Source organism: Drosophila guanche, unplaced genomic scaffold, assembly GCF_900245975.1.
Source record: "Drosophila guanche unplaced genomic scaffold, DGUA_6, whole genome shotgun sequence".
Taxonomy (NCBI): Eukaryota; Metazoa; Arthropoda; class Insecta; order Diptera; family Drosophilidae; genus Drosophila; species Drosophila guanche.
The window spans coordinates 5,551,373-5,572,602 of NW_022995743.1; the positions used below are offsets into that span (position 1 = coordinate 5,551,373).

Consider the following 21,230-nt stretch of genomic DNA (forward strand, 5'->3'; position numbering starts at 1 on the left):
ATTTTCAGGGGGTGTGCTAGGGGCTTGGGGCTGGGAATCCATTATGGACAGTAGTTCAATGGGAAAAGCTGTTAAAATAAAAATTCATCAATAATATTTGCCCAGCGACCGCCCATTTGTATGCAATGGGAAGTGCTCTAAAAATAAAAACACAATTTTAGTTTGTTTGGCTTCCTTCTGTCTGCTCTCCTCGTAAGCTGTCGCAACTAATGAAAAAGTTCCAGCTTTTCCTACGAGTTGGCTTAAAGGCATTCATATTGACAGGAGCCACATGCTCCGTTTCGTTCGTATCCCTTTTATGTTGCTTTCGATGCCGCAGGAGCAGAAGCTATCTTCCTGCCGCTGACAAGGGTGAGCCAATGTTCGGTTGAGCACGTGAAAAGCCCATCATAAAAAAAAGGGAAACATCAACAGAAAGAAAGCAAATGAAACGGTTCTTTATGACGTTACCTTTATTTTATTGCGGCCCATAACAATTGAAAACGAATAGATATTTTTTGCCCATTCTGATTCGCAATTAATTTATCAGCCCCAAAAATAGAACAGAACCGAATTACGAATCAATCGCGAAAATAAACAGAAAACACATTTCAACAATATTTTGGCTGGAATTTGGGGCTACGCTTCTACCTGTCCAATGCAATCATGAAACTTAAGTGAATATTATTAATTAGCTACCTGCTGCTGCTTCTGCATAACTTTTAAGTCTAATTAGACAGGAGACACGGGACAGGAGATAATACCCTGCCGCGTGACGTCAAGTAAACTTTTGACGGATGTTGATAAATTATGTGTAAATATTCGTATTTTGCACATTTTTGATTTGCAAAAGTGAGTCACACTCTCTGTTCCCCCCCCCGACCAAAAGTTACTGCGCATAATTTGGCGTTTTCTTCATCACAAAGTGGCCAACAAATTTCGGCCTTAATAAATAATCATAATTTTTGCTCTGCTCTGCTCTGCTCCGCCTGTTCTCCCCATTTCAAATTTTCCCCCTGAAGCGAGAACGAAATGAAAAGAAATATTCACACAGTGAAAAATTTAATTGTTTGGCCAAGAGGAAAAGAAAAATGAAAAGAAACGCTGAAAATTTATATACGAATATGTATGTATGTATGTACGTGCGAGTACATCCAATAAAAGCAACGACCTTCGGCGAACCATAAAAAAAAAGAAAAACCACCCCCCCCCAACAATGGTCTCCTTCAGCTCCCGCCCAAATATACTATATATCGTCTATATATACATATATTGTATGTGTTGCATGGCGAGTGGGGAGGTCCAGATTTGCTCTTTCCTGCTCTTCAATAATTCCACTTTTCTGCAGTTGAGAGAACCCCAAATTGCTGTGGCAATTAGCATGGAAAAATCGATACCAGACAGCCGCAAGAACAAGGCACATTATTAACAGATAATTGCTGGGCAAATTGCAGACATGACTGAATTATCCTATCAAACGCACTGATGTACATACGTATACCTCATGGAACTACACACGTTCAAGTATACTGTGTAAATCAAGTTCAAGTTAATACAATTGGCAACTTTTTGTACCATCTGGTAGCCTCAGTTTTCTTGATAACTTTGCATCCCCATCGAAATCTACGCTGCTGTATAGGATTTAGTACTTAAAATTAATTCAAATGCTAAGCCAAATGTCAACTTTTGGGTCCAATCTTGTTTCGTTTGTGTGCCAAATGGGATTTACTTGCCATGTTTACAGGAGAGAGTACGCTTCCAGCTCCAGTTGCCAGCTCATTTGATTACAAACAAACTTGGAAAGTTTTCTTTTAGTTTGTTTTGATGCTGCGCCGCTGCTCTGCTGCTGCTGCTGCTGCTGCTGCTGCTGCTTTTGGTTAAGATCCTTTCCAACTAATTAGGAAGGGCAACCGCATTTGGCTTTGATGCCCTCGATGAAAGTTTTTCCTATGCCCTGCCATTTGGTCTCTCTCTTTTTCTCTTTCTCGCGCCGACTCTCATCTTTGTGTGTGGAAACTTATCTCGATTGAGTTTTATTTCTGCCCTCCATACATATTGTGTACATATATATATTGAATAAACGATAAAGTTGGAGGCTCTCGCGATAAGCTCCAGTGGCACGTGAGGGCGCGAACTATTATTAGTTGGCAGAGAATCGAAAAAAGATTAAGTGTCGAGCAGGACAGGACTGGGCTGCACTGGCGCTAGTCAATAATGTTTGAGAACCAAAGCCAATTAACTTACAATACCATCAGGCCATGCTATTTATCCCATTTGATTCAGCTCTGTGTTTGCCTTTAGGGGGCGGCAGTCTCTGGTCGAGTGGTGTGTCGACTGTCGACTGTCAATATGCCAAGAGATGTCACCTCTTGAGACCCGTGTGGCACTGTGACGTTGCGGCTGTTGCCTGTGGCTGTGGTGACAGGCTCTGGGTTGCTTGCCAGACAAAAGTGAATAATTCTGCTCCCATTTTCATTTTCTTTTCCATTTGTACTCAGTTTATTAGTCGTAAATTGTGATTTTTTTTTGGGCTTTTTCTTTGTGCGAAACTCGTAAATTTCTTTGTCTTTTTTATTTTAATATGCACAGCATTTCTCTGCATCTCAGATGGAAAATGAACAAAAAACACAGCCCACGCGCTGGATTTATGTACATATACATAGCCATGTACATATGTATGTATCTGTGCATACATATTGTATATATTTTGTGTGTGTCAGCAGCATAAAAAAGGACAGAGATATTTATTAAAAGTGACCCAGTGAGTCGCTTCTATCGTCTAGGGTCTGTCTCAATCTTAAATCTCCAGTGGGGCTGATAAGCAGACTGACGCATTTGCCTGTTGACTTGGTTATATCTAAAGTCTAGGCTTATCACGATATATAGTAGATATATGTATATGTAGGCATGATACGTTATGTATATGAGTTCTAGTTCTGATTCGATGACGCCGTTCCACCTGACTGTGCGGTCAATGATGACACCTGCGGACCCAATACCAATGTACATCCGTGTACATCCAACCGTCTGTGCCCGTGGCTGTGGAAATGGCTTCCACTAATTAGAAAAACTTTTCTAGTGTGATGGCAACTTTTAACTTTTTGTTGATTGCAAAACTTTGCTTTTATAGTCGGGCAATTTTTGGGAGGTGTTTTAGGTTTGGGTCTGAGTGGAAAGATGGAGTGCAAGTGAGAAGTGAATGTGGGTGCCATGATTGACTGACTGATGGCCAAGGAACATTATCTGGTGGTTGCTGTGGTCGTCTCCTTCCACATACGCACTCACCATACTTACATTCACTCCACTCCACTCGCTTTATGGCGCTGACAAAACTTTGACTTTAATCGATTTAACAATTCTGTCCCCTGGCGTTGCCTCTCTCCTGGCCCAAGGCCCAGCGGCTCAGCTTGTTGTGTGTGTGGCACACAGGCAAACATCAAAAGTCAAGAAGCATCAGCTGCGTGACGTCAATTGGAGCCACAAACGCAGGCGATGGCGAAGACGGTGGCGATGGTGATGGCAATGGCTCTGGTGTAGTGGGTGGTGCCTGTCCCCCTGTCGCTTGTAGTTGTTGCTTTTGTTTACCCTTGTCTTATTAGAAGTGTGGTCAAAAGAGCGGCCCACACACACGGACACGAACACTAAAACGGTGCAAAGACACACAACACACTCTCCGACACACCATAATAAGAGTAAATTACTTCTAATAGCCCACGTAGCCAGTGTGTAATCTATTTTGAGTCAACGTTTGTTACGAATATAATTACACTTGGCTACATACCTACGTACATATAAGGTTAACTTATAGTTTGTCTCTCCCAAAGGAATTGAAATTCATTTGTTACGAAAAAGCGTTTTGTGTTTGTTTTTGTAGTGTGGGAGGTAAATGTGGCAAAATAGTACAGTTGTGTTGCGTGCACTGCTTGAACTGCTTGCGGTTCGTGGGAACGATACAAAATTCACAGAACTCTGCTAACTGCCGTGCTAATCGATTGCGTACATTTTTCGATCCATAATAAACAGAGAACCCGGGAGATCAATGAATCTTTGTTTGTTTTGTGGTAAAATCATTGACAAATGCATTTCCTTAAATTGCTATCTCAAAAATTCAAATTTTGCCAAATTTCCCACTCAAAAAACTCCTCAGAAATATATACAAATATCAAACGGAATTTCGCAGAATGTTTCTTTCTTCTCTGTGGTAAAAAGGAAACCCATCCTGAGTGACCTTTTCTATGGAATTTTTCCGTCTATCACTCACTGCCCACACACATGGACTACAACTCAATCTACTCCTACATCCTAATTGATATTTTAAGGGTTGTCTGTCTGGGGCAAGTTTGCTAAGTAAATTTCGTTTGGAGAGCTCTTCATCTTGAAGGCTCCTCTTCGGCACGACTCGACTCGACTCGACTCGTCTTTGGGTCCCAAAACTTAATTTGATTCCCTTGGCAGCTTGAGAGGCAGCATCGTGTGCTCTCGACTCGGCCCCAAGCAGCGTTGCAGGCGATTTAATTACGAATTACTCGTATTTATTCATCAGAGATGCAAAATCTGTTTTTATTATTTAATCGAATGGACATACACACTCATACTCATATCTCTGCTGTGTATCCTTTTGTGAATCGTTTAGTCCCGAAAATTATATTTGTATTATTTCTTTTATTTGTATGCCTTTTGGTTTATTATTTTTTGTTATCTCTTTTATTTTGTGTGAGTAAATTCATTTTCTTCTCTTGTTTGTTTAAGATTTTATTCTTAAGTTTATTCGTTATTTCTCTTTGTATGTTTATACATATATTTCCCTTCTATTGTTGTGTCTACTTCCGCACCCACACCCACACCCACACACGCCACTCTGTGACTTTTTTCTCAACTTTTTATCTGCCATGTCTTTCTTTTCGGTTGGTTTGTCCCTTTTTGAGGAAGGGTTCAAGAACTTTGATTCATTGTCAAGCGGCTTAAAATGTTGCGACATGCGACAGAAAGTGTGTTAAAGTGAGTCTTAAAGTCTCTTAAAGTTATGGGGTCATTGGAAAACCTTCTATTTCTCACACCTAGATCTCCCTTTCTCCTTCTTTATTTCTCCTTCATTGCGCAATGAAAAGTTTCTGGGGGCTAGGTTGGGCTAATGTTGGGTTTGCTGCCCCAAGAACAACAAAAAAAGTTGTCAAATTCAGCCACGTGTAATGCGGCCATAAAGGCAACCTTATTTTATCTGGAAAAAAGCACAGAAAGAGCCAAGTAAATTTAATTTTTCCCGAGTAGAAGGAGGTCCAGAGGGGTATAAAAGTTTGTGTCTCCTGCCGCCGGCAATTCCATACTCCCTGCTACATGTTGCGCTTTTGCATGTGTGTGCAACTTTTCCACTCCTCTCCACCCAAATAAAGATACAGATACAGATGCATAGCATATGCAAACCATAAATAAACATAAGTTGTCGCCTCTGCTCCCATTTCGCTTGGACTTTTATGAGAGAGCAGCAGCAGCAGGCAAACAGTTTTTTATGCATAGCAACAAATACATATGTACATATGAATATATATTTATTTTGATATTTGTATACATATATTTGTTTAACATTTCTTTTGTGAAGTCTGGGCCATTGTTGTGGCGGTCAAAAGGGTAGCGCGTGGGATCGAAACGAAAGATAAACTTTTCCGTTGAAATTCTGACTGAACTTTGTTTTAAAAAGTGCTTCCAATGTCTCTCAACGGGTAAAAGTTACCTTTTCATTTGAATGTTTTCTTTATCTTCACTTTCCATTCATTTTGAATAATTTCTGTAGTTCTTGCACAAATCTCATTACGATTAAAAGTCGTTTAAAGCCGCCCAAGAGGTTTTTCATGTTTTTTAAATGCTATTAATTGGTATTAAAATTCTGTGGCTTTTCCTTTTTTTCCCCCCATTTCCACCGTGTTTTATGCACTATAAATTAATTATACATTTAAAAGAGCTTAATCCGATAATTTGACAACATTTGCCACACATTTTCTATAGGAAATTAATTGGATTTTCAAATTAAATCATCAAACATCAATTTAAATATTTTTCAACACAATATTTCGGGCATCTAAATAATTGCTGAACAATTTTCTCGTTTAGAAGAAAAGCAATGCTAATTATGCAATTAATTTGAGGCATTTGTCAATTTTAAATATTATGTGTGTGTCGCTCATTTGCGGGGCATGCCTGGCATAAGTATCTATACATTATCAAGTGAGGGGTTCTCCTCCCGCTAAAAGTCAGGCCTCATAAATTTACAGTACTCGGCATACAAGTGCGAGAGAATTTCAGAACAATTTGAATATCTAAATATGCATTTAGCTTACTTTTGCTCGTACTCGTATTCGCATTCGAATTCGAATTCGTACTTGGGGCACGCTGCTGTCGTTTGCTGTTGCCGCTGCCGTCGTCTAAATGGCCTCACATTTATTTATCGCACGACAAATGTCACTCGACCGTTTCAAATGGTTGTCATACTTTCTGTTTTTCCGTTTTCCCATACCCTGTACAGCTGCATACTTAAGAAATGAAAGGGTATGCTGGAATATTTGGTGGGTCAAACTTATTTTTGCTGTTTTGTACTTCCATTCAGAATAAATTAAGCTCTCAATAGTGAGTATCCCATAGCACATATATTTTCTCTCTCTCTTTGCTTCGACACTTTTTATGCCTTGACAGCCCCCACACGTTCACAGCCTTATGGATCAAGTTGTTTTTGTTTTTGTAAACTTTCTGCTTGCATATTGTTTTTCGAGCGTTGAAATAATTTGGTTATTTGCTGCAGCGGCTACTGATCGCCACTGATAGAGCAAATCAAGCTTGTTTAAAGGACACTCGACGTCAGTGGCAGCCTTGGGGGGATTGGGCGAGCTTATTGAGTCCACTCGCAGCACTCCTGCGGCTCCACGGCCACTTTGGCATGTGGACATGAGTCCTTCGCAGTCTCGTTAGTGGCTCCTTCTCGTCATTATCCTCTTGGCTAAGTGATTTCCAATGCAGTTGGCAGTGCACTGGGAGCCGCAACGAGCCACAGAATGGGGTGGGCTGGGGTTTAGGGTGGGGAAAAGTAATTTGCATAAATGCCAAGTGAATGTTGAACGTAAACTGCAAGAGTGATAGCATGGTAGCCATGGTGGAGGCCGTGTCGGTGGCGATGGCGACGGCGATGGCGACAATGGCAAGACCCTCACATGCTGTTTATCAAGTCCAAGCCAAAAACTGAAGCACCAAATTTGCATTTGTTTAGCACATTTTGCACATTAACCCACATGCGAAAGGGCCAACACCAAAGGACGTTGCCGCCTTGTTTGCCTATGTCTGTTGTCTGCCACTTTCTGTTGTTGTTCAAGGCACAAAACGGTGCAGCTTTTTGCATAATTAACCAGAACAAGTACAGCTACCGTTACAGTTACAGGTGTAGCAAAAATATATCTTTAAATATAGGAATACGTATGGCTATTCCCTCTGAATTTGTTGTCTTGTTTTGAGGTCTCAACGAAGTAGGTTTTTGGGTGGTAATTGCATTACTTATCCACACATTTGCATATATTGTACCTATGTACACATATTCATGCAATTGACATTTCCATTTGCATTTGCATTTTGCCATGGGATTCGGCACGGAGTCCCTTTAATGTATGCTACCTTAATTGCGAGATATGCGGATGCCACATGGACACACTCATCGATTTGCAGCTCTCCCTTGCACACATATACAATGTATATGTAAATATGTATGTGTGGGGGTGTTGGGTTTTGTTGTGGCATTAATTCATATTGTTGTTTATCTTATAGTTGCTATTGCAGTGTCTGCCATTGATGTTAACGAGCGGGAGAGGTCATTAGAACTCATTAGAATTCAGGAGAGAGGCAATAGTCCACCTTTCAGTACAACTCATGGTACAGATTTCTGCATCAACAAACGCTTCGATTATGTCCTGTCTGTGTGGACAAATCGACTGTTTATGGAAGTTAGGCAAACGAGTTTAAATTGTTGCAGGTTCTGTTTGCTCTAGCAGCTACAGAGACAAGGGCATGGAAATTGAATTAGTCTGTGGAGCAACCAAGAGCTTGGCAAGAACTCTCTCCAGCAGCAGGCGGATGGATTGGATAAAGATGTGTGCTAATATCGATTGCAATTTAAATACATACATAAAAGGGAACATTTTGCTTGAAGTTTTTAAGGAATATTTAAAACATAAATCAGCAGAGCTGTGGGGAGCTTAAGGGAATCCTTAATCTCCTTCTATTTTTTTACATGTCTGTTTCACACACAATTAAATAATTAATTAAGATCTAATAATTATCTCAACATTCAGATTTGTTTTAGCCCCAACTTTGTTGTTAATAATGTTGCAACAAAACACTTTTAATTATCAAAAAAAAAACAGTCAACAAGCCATAGCCAGCCACCATCCATTCGATGCTGCTTCTGCTGCTGGCTGTAGTCCCCGTTTTGGCCTTTTAGGCTATTGTCTTGCCAGAGGGGCCCCAACTGACAACGACTGGCAATCAATGCGCTAAACCGACTGTAACACTCTCGTTACTGCCGTTCTGTGTGTAGTTTTTGTTGCTGCTTTTGCTTGTGCCTCGGCTGTTGTTTTTATCTCTAGTGCCATGTTGTTAATTGCCGAAAAAACTCACAATTTGGGGTGTTCCTACTCTTACTCTTGCTCGTTTTTCCCTTTGTTTTTTTCAGGGGTAAAGCGAGGGGGATGGGGAATTTTTATTTCCTTTAGTTTCTTTTTTCTGTGTTACTTTTTTTATTTGGTGGGGCTTGTGTTTGCCTTTGAGCACGCGCCGTTTAAAACCTGCCACGCGCAACAAATTTTGGCAATGTTCGACTTAGCTGAGGTGGGTTGCCTGGAGAGATGAGGTGGAGGGTAATCGTGTTTAAAATTAAACTGAGAAACGACAGCAGCAACAAATGGAAGCATTTTCATGGCACGAATCGGTTGAGTAGAGGTAGAGGTAGAGGTAGAGGTAGAGGCAGCGGTGGGAGATGGCCAACAAATGTAGATAAACGTTTTGTTAGAACACATAATCGCTATTGCTGTTTTAGGGTGGAATACACACAGCTACATTTGCGTAGAGAACGACACTTAAGATACAGTGAATAATGTCACAAAAAGATACGCAGTGGGAGAGCCACAAAGACGTTCTCCAATGCCCTGTTGGCACTGTACGGCAAGATGCTTTTTATGTATCCGGTGGGGTTGGCAAATTGCTTCTACTTCTGCTTCCACCTTTAAAGTGTATCTGTAGAGAGAGAAAGAGTGTGAGTGAGATACATAATTGCTCTCTAATTTAACGCTAATGGACATCAATTTAACCATCTATCCAGCAGTTTATCATCCTGGCTATAATAATTGCCGGGATGCTCTTGAGAATGCTGCGTGGGAGAGGCCTCGCCTTTGGAATATTTGTTGGCTTTTAACTATTTATAGCCAACAGTTAAGAGACGAGAGCCTGACAGCCTGAGAGCCTGAGAGCCAGAGAGATGAATGAGCATTAGCAGTGGCGCTGGAGATTAGTCCTTGTGGCCTCATCCTTCACTTAAGACTGCCTCCTGCGCGAATCTCAACTCGAAACTCACTTCAACTGAATGTGGTTTTAATTGCAGCCAACCACAGACATTTGTTAATGATTTGCCAAAAGGAAATTAGAGACTGAGTCGCCCCAGAGATGATTAAGGGAAGGACTGTGCCTGTGGTCTGCTCTCGTGTGGTCTCTGGAGAACGTTGTCTCCTAACTTGCCTCCTCTCAGACACTCAAATGGAACCTTTTGATGTGCACATCGTTACGTTCATTTCGGGCCATGTGCGAATCTCCTTCAAATCCAATTGATTAAAAAGTAATTGAATCGGGTCTGTCTGGCGAAATCCAAACCCAGAGAACCGCAAAGAGGCAGAGAACGGAGCAGAACGTAATTGGCAGGCAGGCAGGCAGGCAGAAAGGGTGGCGTAGGCAGCGGCTGGGGCAGATGTCAAAGGTTAACTGACAAGTCGTTGTCTTACAGACAACTCCATCGTCTCAAAACTGATTTTAAATTGCAAAACGAAATCGAAAGGCGTTGTACGTGTGTGTGTGTGTGTGTATTTTCCCTTGAAAATTTCATTTCAACAGCTCGCGTGGCCTGTTAAATTCCCTTTGACAGCTTTAAGCGTTCCATTTCCATTGTACAAACGAACGAGAAGCATGTACACACACCCATACATATGTATATCCCCTATAACAAAGGGCAATTTGGAATGTGTGTGAGTCAGCATACCAGCGTAACCAGCGGAACACCTTCTTTTGCTCCTGCTGCTGCTGCTGCTGCTTAGCGTGCGCCCCGCCACGACTGCCGCTCATTGCGCATACGACATGTGTTCCGTTGGGCGTTAATAAATCAATACATACCCAAGCAGCAGTCAGCAGGCAGCAGGCAACATATTCAAGCTGATAACCTTTTTACTTGAACGTCACAAGAGGCCACACAACACCTAACCCCCCAAAACCCTCACCGCCCCAAGCAGAGATGCGAAAGGCCCTGCCAGGACAGCCACTGGTACTACATACAGAAAACAAATACGAATATTTTGCCATTAAAGTTGCGTGACGAAGTGAAATTTGCCTCAAATACTCGCGGGACTGTATGTATACATAAACATATACATATATAACTGGCATTTAGAGGAAACGAACCCAAAGTCCTGAACCTCTCTCTGTCTCTCTCAGTCTCCCTGTTGCTGCTCTTTGCCTCATCATGTGGCGCGTTTTGAGCTCAAGTGCCGGCGGCGCCCTGAAGTATGCCTTGAAATTGCTTTGATGTGGATGCGATATTTTGTTGTCACAATAAGCAGAAACATATATGCACATATCCCTCGTAATACATCCCTGCCACCCGCTGAGGGGCCACTTCAGTTGCTGGCGGAGACCGGAACTGAAATGTCAACGAATATTAAGTGCCCCGTTCGCAGAGGCCAGACATCTTACTTCCACCTCTCCAACCTCGCCTTTTCGTGCTGCCAGCTTGATGCATTGACCGGAAGAAGGGAACCAAATATCAGCAGAGAATAAAGACAGCTCCGGACATGACACCAGGTGGCATTGGGGAGATGCCAGCAAACTTTTAAAACTAGAACTTACATGACAGGAGGAAGAGATGAACCAGAGAACTGAAGATATGTGTAAGTAAGAGTGGGCTGTCGCGTGATGCAGCAGCTCCCCTCATTCGTTATCCGTTTCTGCCTGCCATAGCCTGGCTCTCACTGTAAACCAATTAAATGGAGACCTCAGCTACAATTTGTACTCTCAGTTTTACTTAGTGCACTTTTTTGTGTGTGTGTTTTTTTTGCCTTGAAACTGTGTGTGCATCATGAATATTCCCTCGTATGAATTATCATCATGAAATCACATTTATCAGAGGGTTTAGCCCACTCCCACGCTCAGTTCCTTTGTGTTGGAATTGCATCATAATTGGATTTTTATTTGCTCGTTTGGTATGGCAGCATTTCTTGTGCGTCTAACCACTTTGCATATGCAATGCGAAAGCACGTACAAACATACATATTCACATACATATTTATGTGTGTGGCAGGACACTCTTTCAGGGGCAACAACAGCAGCGACTGGGACAGGGACAGGGACAGGGACAACCACAATGGCAACTGCACTTGAGCCCATGTCCTTGTCTCGCAATTTATTACTCAACGATTATTCTTCTTGGAAATCTTTTTCCCATGCAGAGTTTCTGTCATTTGACTTTTGCCGCTGGCACTTAACCTCATTCCAATAGCTGTAGGAGGATGGGTGGGGGTAGGGTGTGTGTGGGTGTGCCTTATGCTGTGTGGGAGGTCAAGTGAGGTTCGATTCTATGTGAGTTTGTGTGTCTGTAGTGCTCTCTCTCTGCCTCTCTCTGTCAGTTTGTCCCTCTGCCTCTGTGTCAATGACAATGACCAACCCCACCCTCGATATGGATGGGCATGGGGCATACATAATAATTAGGTCGCTTCAAGTACAAGTTTTTCCTTTGTTTAAGGTCTTTCCAACTGTTGAATGCGAGCGAGTGCTTCGTACCGCAAGTACCCTCAAAAGTCCATCAAATTTTAGATGTTAAACACGCATATGACGGCCCTTCCTTAATGAAGTCATTTTATTGTTGTTGTGTAGAAAAAAGCCAGTCGCACAGGTGTCCCATTTCCCCAAATTCTGAACTGTTGACGTAATTTGATAGCCTCGCCTCGTCCCTTCCCTGCCAAAAAGAGATTCTGGGAGCAGACTCTGGTGAAGAATCTTGGAAACAGGTTCCCCAACAGCAACAGCAGTTGGTCCTTCCATTCTGTGCTCTGTGTGTGTTGTGTCATATGGTGTTTTGTGCCTGGGTATATCGCTCAAGGTCTTTCGATGAATTTGTCATTTGATATGGAGAGAGGGATAGAGAGAGAGAGAGCTTCGATTTATAGCAGTTACCATTGGCAATTAGTGGTCCGATAACTGTATCGGAATGGCTATGAAATTCCGAATTTTCTAGGCAAATAACTTGACATTAAACGGGAGCTACAAAGAATGTTTTTTCTGCCTCCTAGTTGTGCGTGGAACTATGCTGCGTGGCCACCCAGGGGCGTGCCACCTGCGTAGCTGCAGTAAAAATGACATTAAAATGGGAGTCATAGATGCATCACTTAGTGTAGCCAACACCCACACCCACACACACCCACAACCCATCCACGCACAGTAACAATGAAGAGATAATCATTTTAATGCCAGTCCACGGGATGCTCAGGCTCCATCCTCCATCCATCCTGGTGCTCTGTTTGTGGTTGAGCTGTTCACTCGAATGGGTTGAAGGGTGTGGTTAAAATTAGTTGGCTTTAATCCCGCCCTCGTAAAAACGTTTCACGGCTCCTGATGATGACGTTGGGTTGATGGCGCATAATGGTAGGTTATGGCAGGCCAACGGATGGGCAACCCAAACAGAAACTGAAACTTTACTTTGGAAATGAGAATGAAAATGAAAATGCATTTGGATTTGCCAGCGTTAGTGAAAATTCCAGCGAAAATAGCCAACAGAAAACAGTTACGAGAAAATGATTTTGAATGAAAACTAAATTTCTGTATTTATTTTCCATGTTTGTGTAAATTCTGTAGCACAAATATGAGTAGTTTCTATATGCATTCTGTACGAATCCTTAAAACATAACTTTTGAGTCAAATGAATAAGATTTAATTTCGTGCAAAGGAAAAGTCTCTTCAAGACTGCAGACACATGCAATTTCCAGAGGCAGCCTCTAACAATATGTATGCCAGCGTCAAGATGCCTTACCAAGGAGAACATATATATATATATATATATGTACATATATATCCTTTAAGTTTACGTTACACATCTATAGATGTGCACCTTTACCTTCCGCTTGCCATGGGTTCTCCGGCTGCTGTGGAAATTGTGAGGAAATGAAAATGGTTTTAACTTTTTTCTTTCGTTCTTTTCGTTTCATTTTTTAAGCGTTACATTTTTTCTCTATGGGTTTTTTCTTTCCACCATCGTAGAGTTTTGTCCTTGAGGGGATGCAGAGGCTAGGGGGCAGTGTGGTGGAGATGCAAAGCGTACAGAGGGGCAGGCAGACAGACAGAGTCTCATTACTTGAGAGGCATGGCGGCTATTTATAGCTGCTTTGTGCAGTTACGTTTTGCGTTTGAGTTTGCCGTAGCATTGCACTGCCGTGCAATGCGTTGAGTGAACCACCTTGACCCACTCTAATTGCATGTCTAAATGGCTGCCAGACAATGCCCAGAGCTATGACTACTCGCCCATCGACCAATCAGTGCCGCTGGCATAGAGAGTCAGTCGGTCTGCCAGTGGCGAAGGTGGCACTTAAGTGGCATCGAGAAGGTAGACAGAGAGCGGGAGATATAGAGAAATGGAAGAGCGCTTCCAGAGGACTCTCAGCAGCCTTTATATTATATATTAGTTTTAAATATTTATTTATTCCGCCAGGCCTTTGGCTGTGGCCCAAAGTTGAATATTAATGAAGTTAATTGAAAAACTTTGCACACAAAAGCAATGTTCCAACAGCCAGGACTAATATCCCGCAGCCTTAAACCCATTCCACTCCAGGCACAGCCGCAACAGAACGAACCACTGTTACTGCTCTCCTCTGCCGCTGCTGTTGCTGCTGCTGGGGCAAGAAATTAATTTACAAATTACGACAAATGAAATGTTGCGGGCGGGCAATTGTTGAGGCAGAGGCGAGGCGAGACGAGGCGTCGGTTGTCGGTTGTCGTGGCTGGCGGTGCGGCGACTTGCACTTCTTGGGCTTGAAAAAACCATCCCCCTCCCTGGAGGCATTGGCTCAATATGCAATTTACATAATTACGCATATTTGCAGAAAACTTATAAATATTAATGCTGTTTCTTCGAAGAAATTAAGTTGTTTGCTGATTTTCCAAAAGTAAAGATGAAAATGCTGGAAAAATGAATAACAAAGAGGACCACAGACAGGAGCATTAATTCTGTGATTTTGTGTAACCTGCGGTTACATTTTCCTATAATTTTTGTATAGAACTGGCTTAAAATAACCATCTTTGGGGGCTCCATTCCGCTCATTCACAACCAAAATACCAAAATCCACTGTCAGTAAGCTCCCACAAACCTCTCCCCTAAGCTCCGGGATGTGTTAGAATGATTCAGAGATTAGCTACAACTCCACAAAAATATGTGATAGTCATATTTATCGCATATCTTTGCTGTTACACTGGAGGGTTCCAGCCACTGATTTACTGTGAAGCCAAGCGACAAATGCAACAAAATTCGAATTTCTATACCAACAAAAAAAAAAATAAACAAAAGAAAAGAGAGAATAATATAAATAAAAGTGAATTACTCGTAAAATATATTTGTTGCAACTCGTTTTTTGTGTGGTGTACACACACACACACACACACATACACACACACCCGTAAAGCGACAAAAATTTAACATGATTCTCACGTCTGTCGCTTTTCGGTGAACGACAAACGACGAACAAGACCAAAATCTGAAATTGTGCAACGTTGAATCATGAGCTGACGCGATACGGTGGGGCGATGGCTAATGGCTGATGTCTGATGGGCGACCACATGTAGTTGGGAAGGGCAGCGGGAGGTGCCATGGAGGGATCACGGCTGGAGGGTAATTTCCATCTAAATGACCAACAGACAGCGGCGAGTTAACCTTTCCACAACGAGCACCCAACCAAGCCTCCCCATCCTACTCCGAGCTGTTGACGGCATTGAAATATCTGGCGAATTTTCGGGTGTTGGACGTGGGACATTGGACGTTGGACGTTGGACGGGGGGTGTTTGATTGCAGTTCATGCGGTTGCTGGTGACAGAAGAGTTGACGGCGGGCACTGTTCAGGCTGCTATGGTAATGGAGTATTTGGCTGGCGGAGTGACCGCAATCTCTTGGAACATTGTAATCTTCGTTTGACACGCGTTGGGGCTTACACCAAAGCCCAGGTTCAGCCTTTTGCCCTTTTCACATTTCCATGGAAACTGCACTTAAAGGGAATTAAATATGTGAAAATTTAAACAAACTTTTCAATGGAAATTACATCAATTATAAATCATTTTTCTTCTCTTTTTTGCCAACAGAAACACAGCACAAATATGTCGAGCGATTCGAGTCGGCGTATCCAAGTGCCCGAGGAGCTGAAGGAGGTCCTTTTGCAGTTCTCCATTGCGTATCTGGTGGAGCAGCCGCCGGATGTGATCGATTATGCCGCTGACTATTTCAACAAGCTGCAGGCCAATCGTCCGGCTCCGGCCAATCAGGATCAAAGTCAGGATGATCAGCAGAGCATCAACTCCCAGGATGGAGAAGGTGAGCGTGTCCTGTCCTTTTTGTTTGGATTCCTTTGGGGGAGCTCTGCCTGCGTGTTGCAACAATCTTTCTTGGTTTATTTTTATTCGCTTACTTCTTCCTCCGTCATGCGATTTCTTGGCTGCAATGTTTCAGCTGACGTCAGCAATGTCAGTTCCAGTCGAATGGTTTACAAAAATCTCAACCAAGCTCATTCCCCTCTGGGGGAGTCACACAAACTCTGACCATCTCTGGCAGTCATTTCTTATTAGCAATTTGATTTATTGGGGGGTTTCCCCTTTGCCCTTCCTGCACCAGAGATTGAAAAGTTTCTTACGTTCAGTGTAAAGTTTTTGTATCTGTGAGGCGAAGGAGAAATCTCTGCACTCTGGTTGGCCATTCAGCACGAGTTTGGTATGCGGCTAATTAGTGCCCACATCAAGTGGTCATAAATCTTTGGTTTCCACTGGTACATAACGAATACATATATCCTGTAGATATGTAGTTTATCTTGCAAACCAAATTAAATTATGATGGCGATGAAGCTTTAGCCAGAGTTCAATTTGTTCCTGTCTCCGCCTCTGTCTCTCATTTGTTCACAGCTTCCTTTTGCGTGTTTATCTTCCGGTTAATCAAACACGCAGCCCTCGAGGGATGCCATCGCCGCCACTACGAGCATTGGGATGTCAAGTGGGTGGGGGGCTGGCAGACACACAGACAAGAGAGGGGAGCGGCAGTGGCAATGGCTGCTGTTGTTCCTGCCATTAAAAATCTATTAATTGCGCACACAGCAGCCAGCCAGCCCGAACAGCACAGCCAACACAAAATGGATGCAGCTCTCATTCTACGGATAAATACTCCATGGAATCCGTACATATAAGCACGTATATGTATGTATGTATGTATGTATGTGTGTGTGTGTGTGCATATCCTAGTTGAAATGTTCATTGGAGCTCGGTTCGGGTTGGGTCGGAGCTTTTGTCTCACTATTAACCCATCGCTGCCCGTTCCGAAGCCAAAGGCTCTCTCGTGCTCACTGAAGCCATCAAAATCTATCTACGAGCTCTGCCTCAACTGGAGCGAAAGTGACACGCAAATAGATTTCTATGGCCATCCGCCATACGCCATACGCCGTTACCTGTCTCTGTCTCTGTCTCCTCCATCCATTATCTATTGTCCAACGCGCTGCTTCACATCGATTTTTGTCTGTATTTTTACGCTTTGATGTCTATTTGGGGAATAAAGCGTTTTGTTTAAATTTTTGTTAGCTTTAAAGTCGGGCAGGAAATTCACATTGCCTGGCGACCGACAAAAAACGATAAAGGTGTGTGGTACAGGCAGGCGAGGTGTGTGTACTGCCAAAAGAAAAAATGTCCCTGAAGGAGAGAGGTGTGTTTGTTGGCAGCAGAGAGAGGTACGCGCTGACCATGGTACATTTTATTAACACTCTGAACAGGTGGAGCAGTCCATCATAGACAGGAGTATGGGATCAGAAGCGGGGATGGAGCCCCTCTGGAGTGCGACCATTGAGGCATACTGATGAACAGCTCATCCAGCATCCTCAAAGCACGCTTCATCGGGCACCCAGGGCGCATGACATGCTCCAGGGCTGCTGGCCAGGGGAGGAGGCTTTCGGGGGGGTTAACATTTCAACATTATTGACATGCCAGCGGCATTTTGTGGAAGGTCTCTGGATATATTCGTATCTCTGGCCAGAACCTAAACGGAAATTACTCTCCCTCAGTGAGCGCGCTGTGTGTTGGATGTTGGATGGTTAGATGGTTAGACTTAAGGGTGGTTTCGGGGCCCTCCTCCTGTTGCGCTTAATAATAATCTGTATGTTTTTTCTATAGAAAAAAGACAGAGAGAGAGAGAGGAGAGAGAGAGAGACTTGCTCATGTTAATGAAGACAAAGAGTGCGGCTGGGGCTGTGGCTGTTGCTGCTATTTATAGCCCCAAAACGACAAACAGAGAACACAACATTGAATGGACATTGGAGGACATGGGCAGGAACATAGAAATATGTATAAATAAATGGTGGGTGGGGTGTAGGAACCACTTGAGTGGCATGCTGCTGTTGCTGCCTACTTGCAGGCACTATTTCCGGTTTTGGTTTGACACCCCGTTTGCCTGCTGTCATCATGCCACACACACACACATCGGCTCCAGCAGCGGTGCCTTCGAAGTTGCGGCTCTTGTGCCAGAAATGGCACTGCCACAGTCTGTCAGTCACTCGGCAAACGTCAACAGGATAGGACCATATACATACATAAAAACCAAACCAAACAAGTGTCATTCAGTACTGTTAGTCATAGTCGTAGTCGTTGACTCCGGCTCACTGTCCCGTTGGACATACATTCGTTTATACCTTTAGATGAACGCTGTCGCCGTCAAACGTCAAAGTACCGAGTTCTCCTGTCGTCCACGTCCGCGTCCTCGTCGCTGTCATTCTCATTCCTTTTGCCATTCCACTGTCGAGGTCGGTCGGGTGTCCTCTCATTTGACTAATGAAATTAAAGCAGCCCGCCTCTCCTTTTTTTTATGTTCCATTCTTAATTAAATTCCACCAACTCATCCGACAAGTGTGCGTGTGTGCGAAGGGGGTGTAAACTTACGTAATTGAAGTACTTTCATCAGCGCTTCAATTATCTAATTATATTTAAAATGAGTGTCTGTGTGTCATTACATATGGCAATTTCCCCTGCATCCTGCCCGGGATGTGCTATCAGCGAGTCACTAACCGGGAACAGGGATCTCACGCGCTCTTTACAGATGGAAAGCATTTTGTTTTTGTGCCAGCAAAGACCCATCCGTCGCTCTTTGACTGTACTTAATAGCTAGAACGAAAGCTCTCTTATTTTGGTTCCTTTTCGTCCTTGATCTGTAGTAAATAACTAAAACTAAAACAAATCACAAGACCACAAAAATGTTAAACATTAAATCAGATTAAAACAAATACGTAAAAACAAGAGGAAATGTCCAACCCAAGAGCAAAGTGTTTTCTGAGTGTCAGAGATCTCTGCTGAGGTTGGTCTCGGTCCTTGATGCCCGCACAATCCTGACAGACGAGACGCCACTCATGCCATTTGCCCCTGCCTACCTCCCTGTCATTCCTGGTTTGCCCGTACTATTTTTGTGGCTAAGCCAACAAGGAGCTGCCTCTCTCTCTCTGTCTCTATCTTTCTCTCTGTGCGTGTCTGTCTGTGTAATTGCATCATTAAACCGACACTCCAGTTGGCAACTTGACACAAGAACGAGAATGAGACCAAGAACGACAACCGGAATGACGCTGAAGCGCTGGAGGATGGCAGGCAGTCAGTGCAAAAATCTGTAAACGAAATCGAATCATGAGACACAGAGAGAGGGAGAGCTCAGTGACTTGTTGAAGGCTCCAGCGCCGCCATCGCAGCCGAAACACTCGAAGTGCATAAATATTTATTATTACGCATTCGCCGCGTGTGACGGGAAAGCTAAAATAAGTAGTAGAACACTCGTTGCAGTCACCTTGAGGCCAGGCCGGGCCGGGCCGGGCCGTTCAAGCTGCACACACAATATGTGCATATATGTACATCAAACAATAAGTGTACATATATATATCGATAGATAGATAGATAGATATAGATATCTCTCTCTTTATTTTTTGTTGCTGTTTTAGTTATATATATTTAAACGTGTTCATGCCCAACTGGTTTCTGTGTCGCTGAGTCGTCGTTACAAGTGATTTGAAATCGCAACTAAGTGAATTCAGAGACACGCACAACGCCAAGCAGCAAACTGCAATTGAAAATGTCTACTCAGGTGTCTGGCAATTTATTAGCTGGTAAGCAACGACAAAATTCCCAATTTGGTGCCATGACGAAAAAACGAACGAAAAAATCTTAAAAACCTAATGAAAAGCAAACCCAAAGCGAATGTATCTCTGAACGGACTGAGACACTTTTGGTGTTGCCGCTGCTGTAAATGTACATATGCTATGTACTTATGTACAGTCCAAACACGTACATATACATAATTACGAGCACAGGCAGTTTGGCCTAGTGGCGGCTGTGTGCGTGTGTGTGTGTGGGGTTCACAGTGCGTTTCCAGTACTCAGGCATTCTGAGAAAAGCCACAAAGCTCCTACTACTGTTGCAATGAGTTTTTTGACCAATTTTCATGTTTGCATTGAAGTCCCCACCCCCAGACAGTCGATGTTTATCCAACATTTGTGCAGTTTTCATTTTCATTTTGCGTTCGTCTGCCTGTCTGTGGCCTGGAATTGTGCAACACACAATGAGAGCATTGAGAATTCTTGGTACTTGGTTCAGTTTCCCCCTATCTGATGTGCATTCTGTGACATGTGAGCTCTTCGCTGCAGCCATGGACTGCAGTTTCATTTGAAATTTTGCGATTCTGAGCCCAGCTGGAGGCGGACATGGCCAATGCAGCACATTCCATGTCCACGATAAGCGAAACAATGCCAATGTCAGTGCCAATTGTCAATCTCTGGCTCAGTCTCTGCCTCTGATTAGTGCACAACTCTTGGGATTGACTCTTGACTGAAGTTTCAAGCACTTTGATTGTCTATAAATCTACTAAGATGGGATTATTTCTGAATTGAATTTTACAGAGCCACCAGTTATGCAAAACTCTCGCCGTAAATCAGTCTTTGCCGAGGCGTACGATCCGGAGGCGGACGATGATGATGAGGGAGCCACTGCCATATTCCCCAAAACAGATGAACAGCGCTCACGGCTGGTGGAGTCGGTGAAAAATGTTCTCCTCTTCCGTTCGCTGGAAAAGGAACAGGTTCGTAGTCATCGTCCTCGTCCTCGTCCTCGACTGCCACACATAAATCATAATCCCCACGCAGAGCCACGGATGCTTAACCCGAATAAGTGTCTGCTTGCGGTTTCCCTTTTGCGTGGGGATTATACCCCACACAGACCCACCTCCTGTCCCTGTCTTACTAACTTGCTTTTGCGTTCTTGCCGCCTTCGTGTTCTTTTCAGATGAACCAAGTGCTGGATGCGATGTTCGAGAGGAAGGTACAGCCGGGCGATTATATCATACGCCAGGGCGACGATGGCGATAACTTTTATGTTATTGAATCGTAAGTAAAACAAAACAAAACAAAACACAAAACAAATTTCCCATCACATCCAAGCTTGTTCATCAATGATGAATGCGTGTGTGTGTGTGTGTGTGTGTGTGTTTGTGCGGCAGTCATCATATTTAATTCAAGACAAAAGTTAAGCCAAGATAAATGTAATCACAAAATCCCCCAGCAAGCGGCTCTTGCTGATTTTCTATAGATGTCTGCTGTGGATTCATAGAGCCATCTTAAAGCTACTTGAATAAAATAAGGGAACTCCAACTCAGATTCGATTTGCTTTGCATTTTATAGAAATTATTCTGAGCTATTCTGGAATCCTTTGGT

General features: G+C 43.2%; 1 protein-coding gene across 4 annotated transcripts in view; it reads left to right on the top strand.

Annotated features, from left to right (window-relative positions):
* Positions 1-21,230, top strand: part of LOC117578656 (cAMP-dependent protein kinase type II regulatory subunit) — a 29,282-nt gene that overhangs the window by 3,426 nt on the left and 4,626 nt on the right. For all 4 annotated transcript variants that reach the window (XM_034264275.1, XM_034264274.1, XM_034264276.1 and 1 more), the window contains 3 exons: positions 15,604-15,832; positions 20,421-20,599; positions 20,803-20,903. In XM_034264275.1, coding sequence (XP_034120166.1) covers positions 15,619-15,832; positions 20,421-20,599; positions 20,803-20,903 — 494 coding nt within the window. In that variant the 5' untranslated portion in view covers positions 15,604-15,618. The remainder of the gene's footprint in view (positions 1-15,603; positions 15,833-20,420; positions 20,600-20,802; positions 20,904-21,230) is intronic.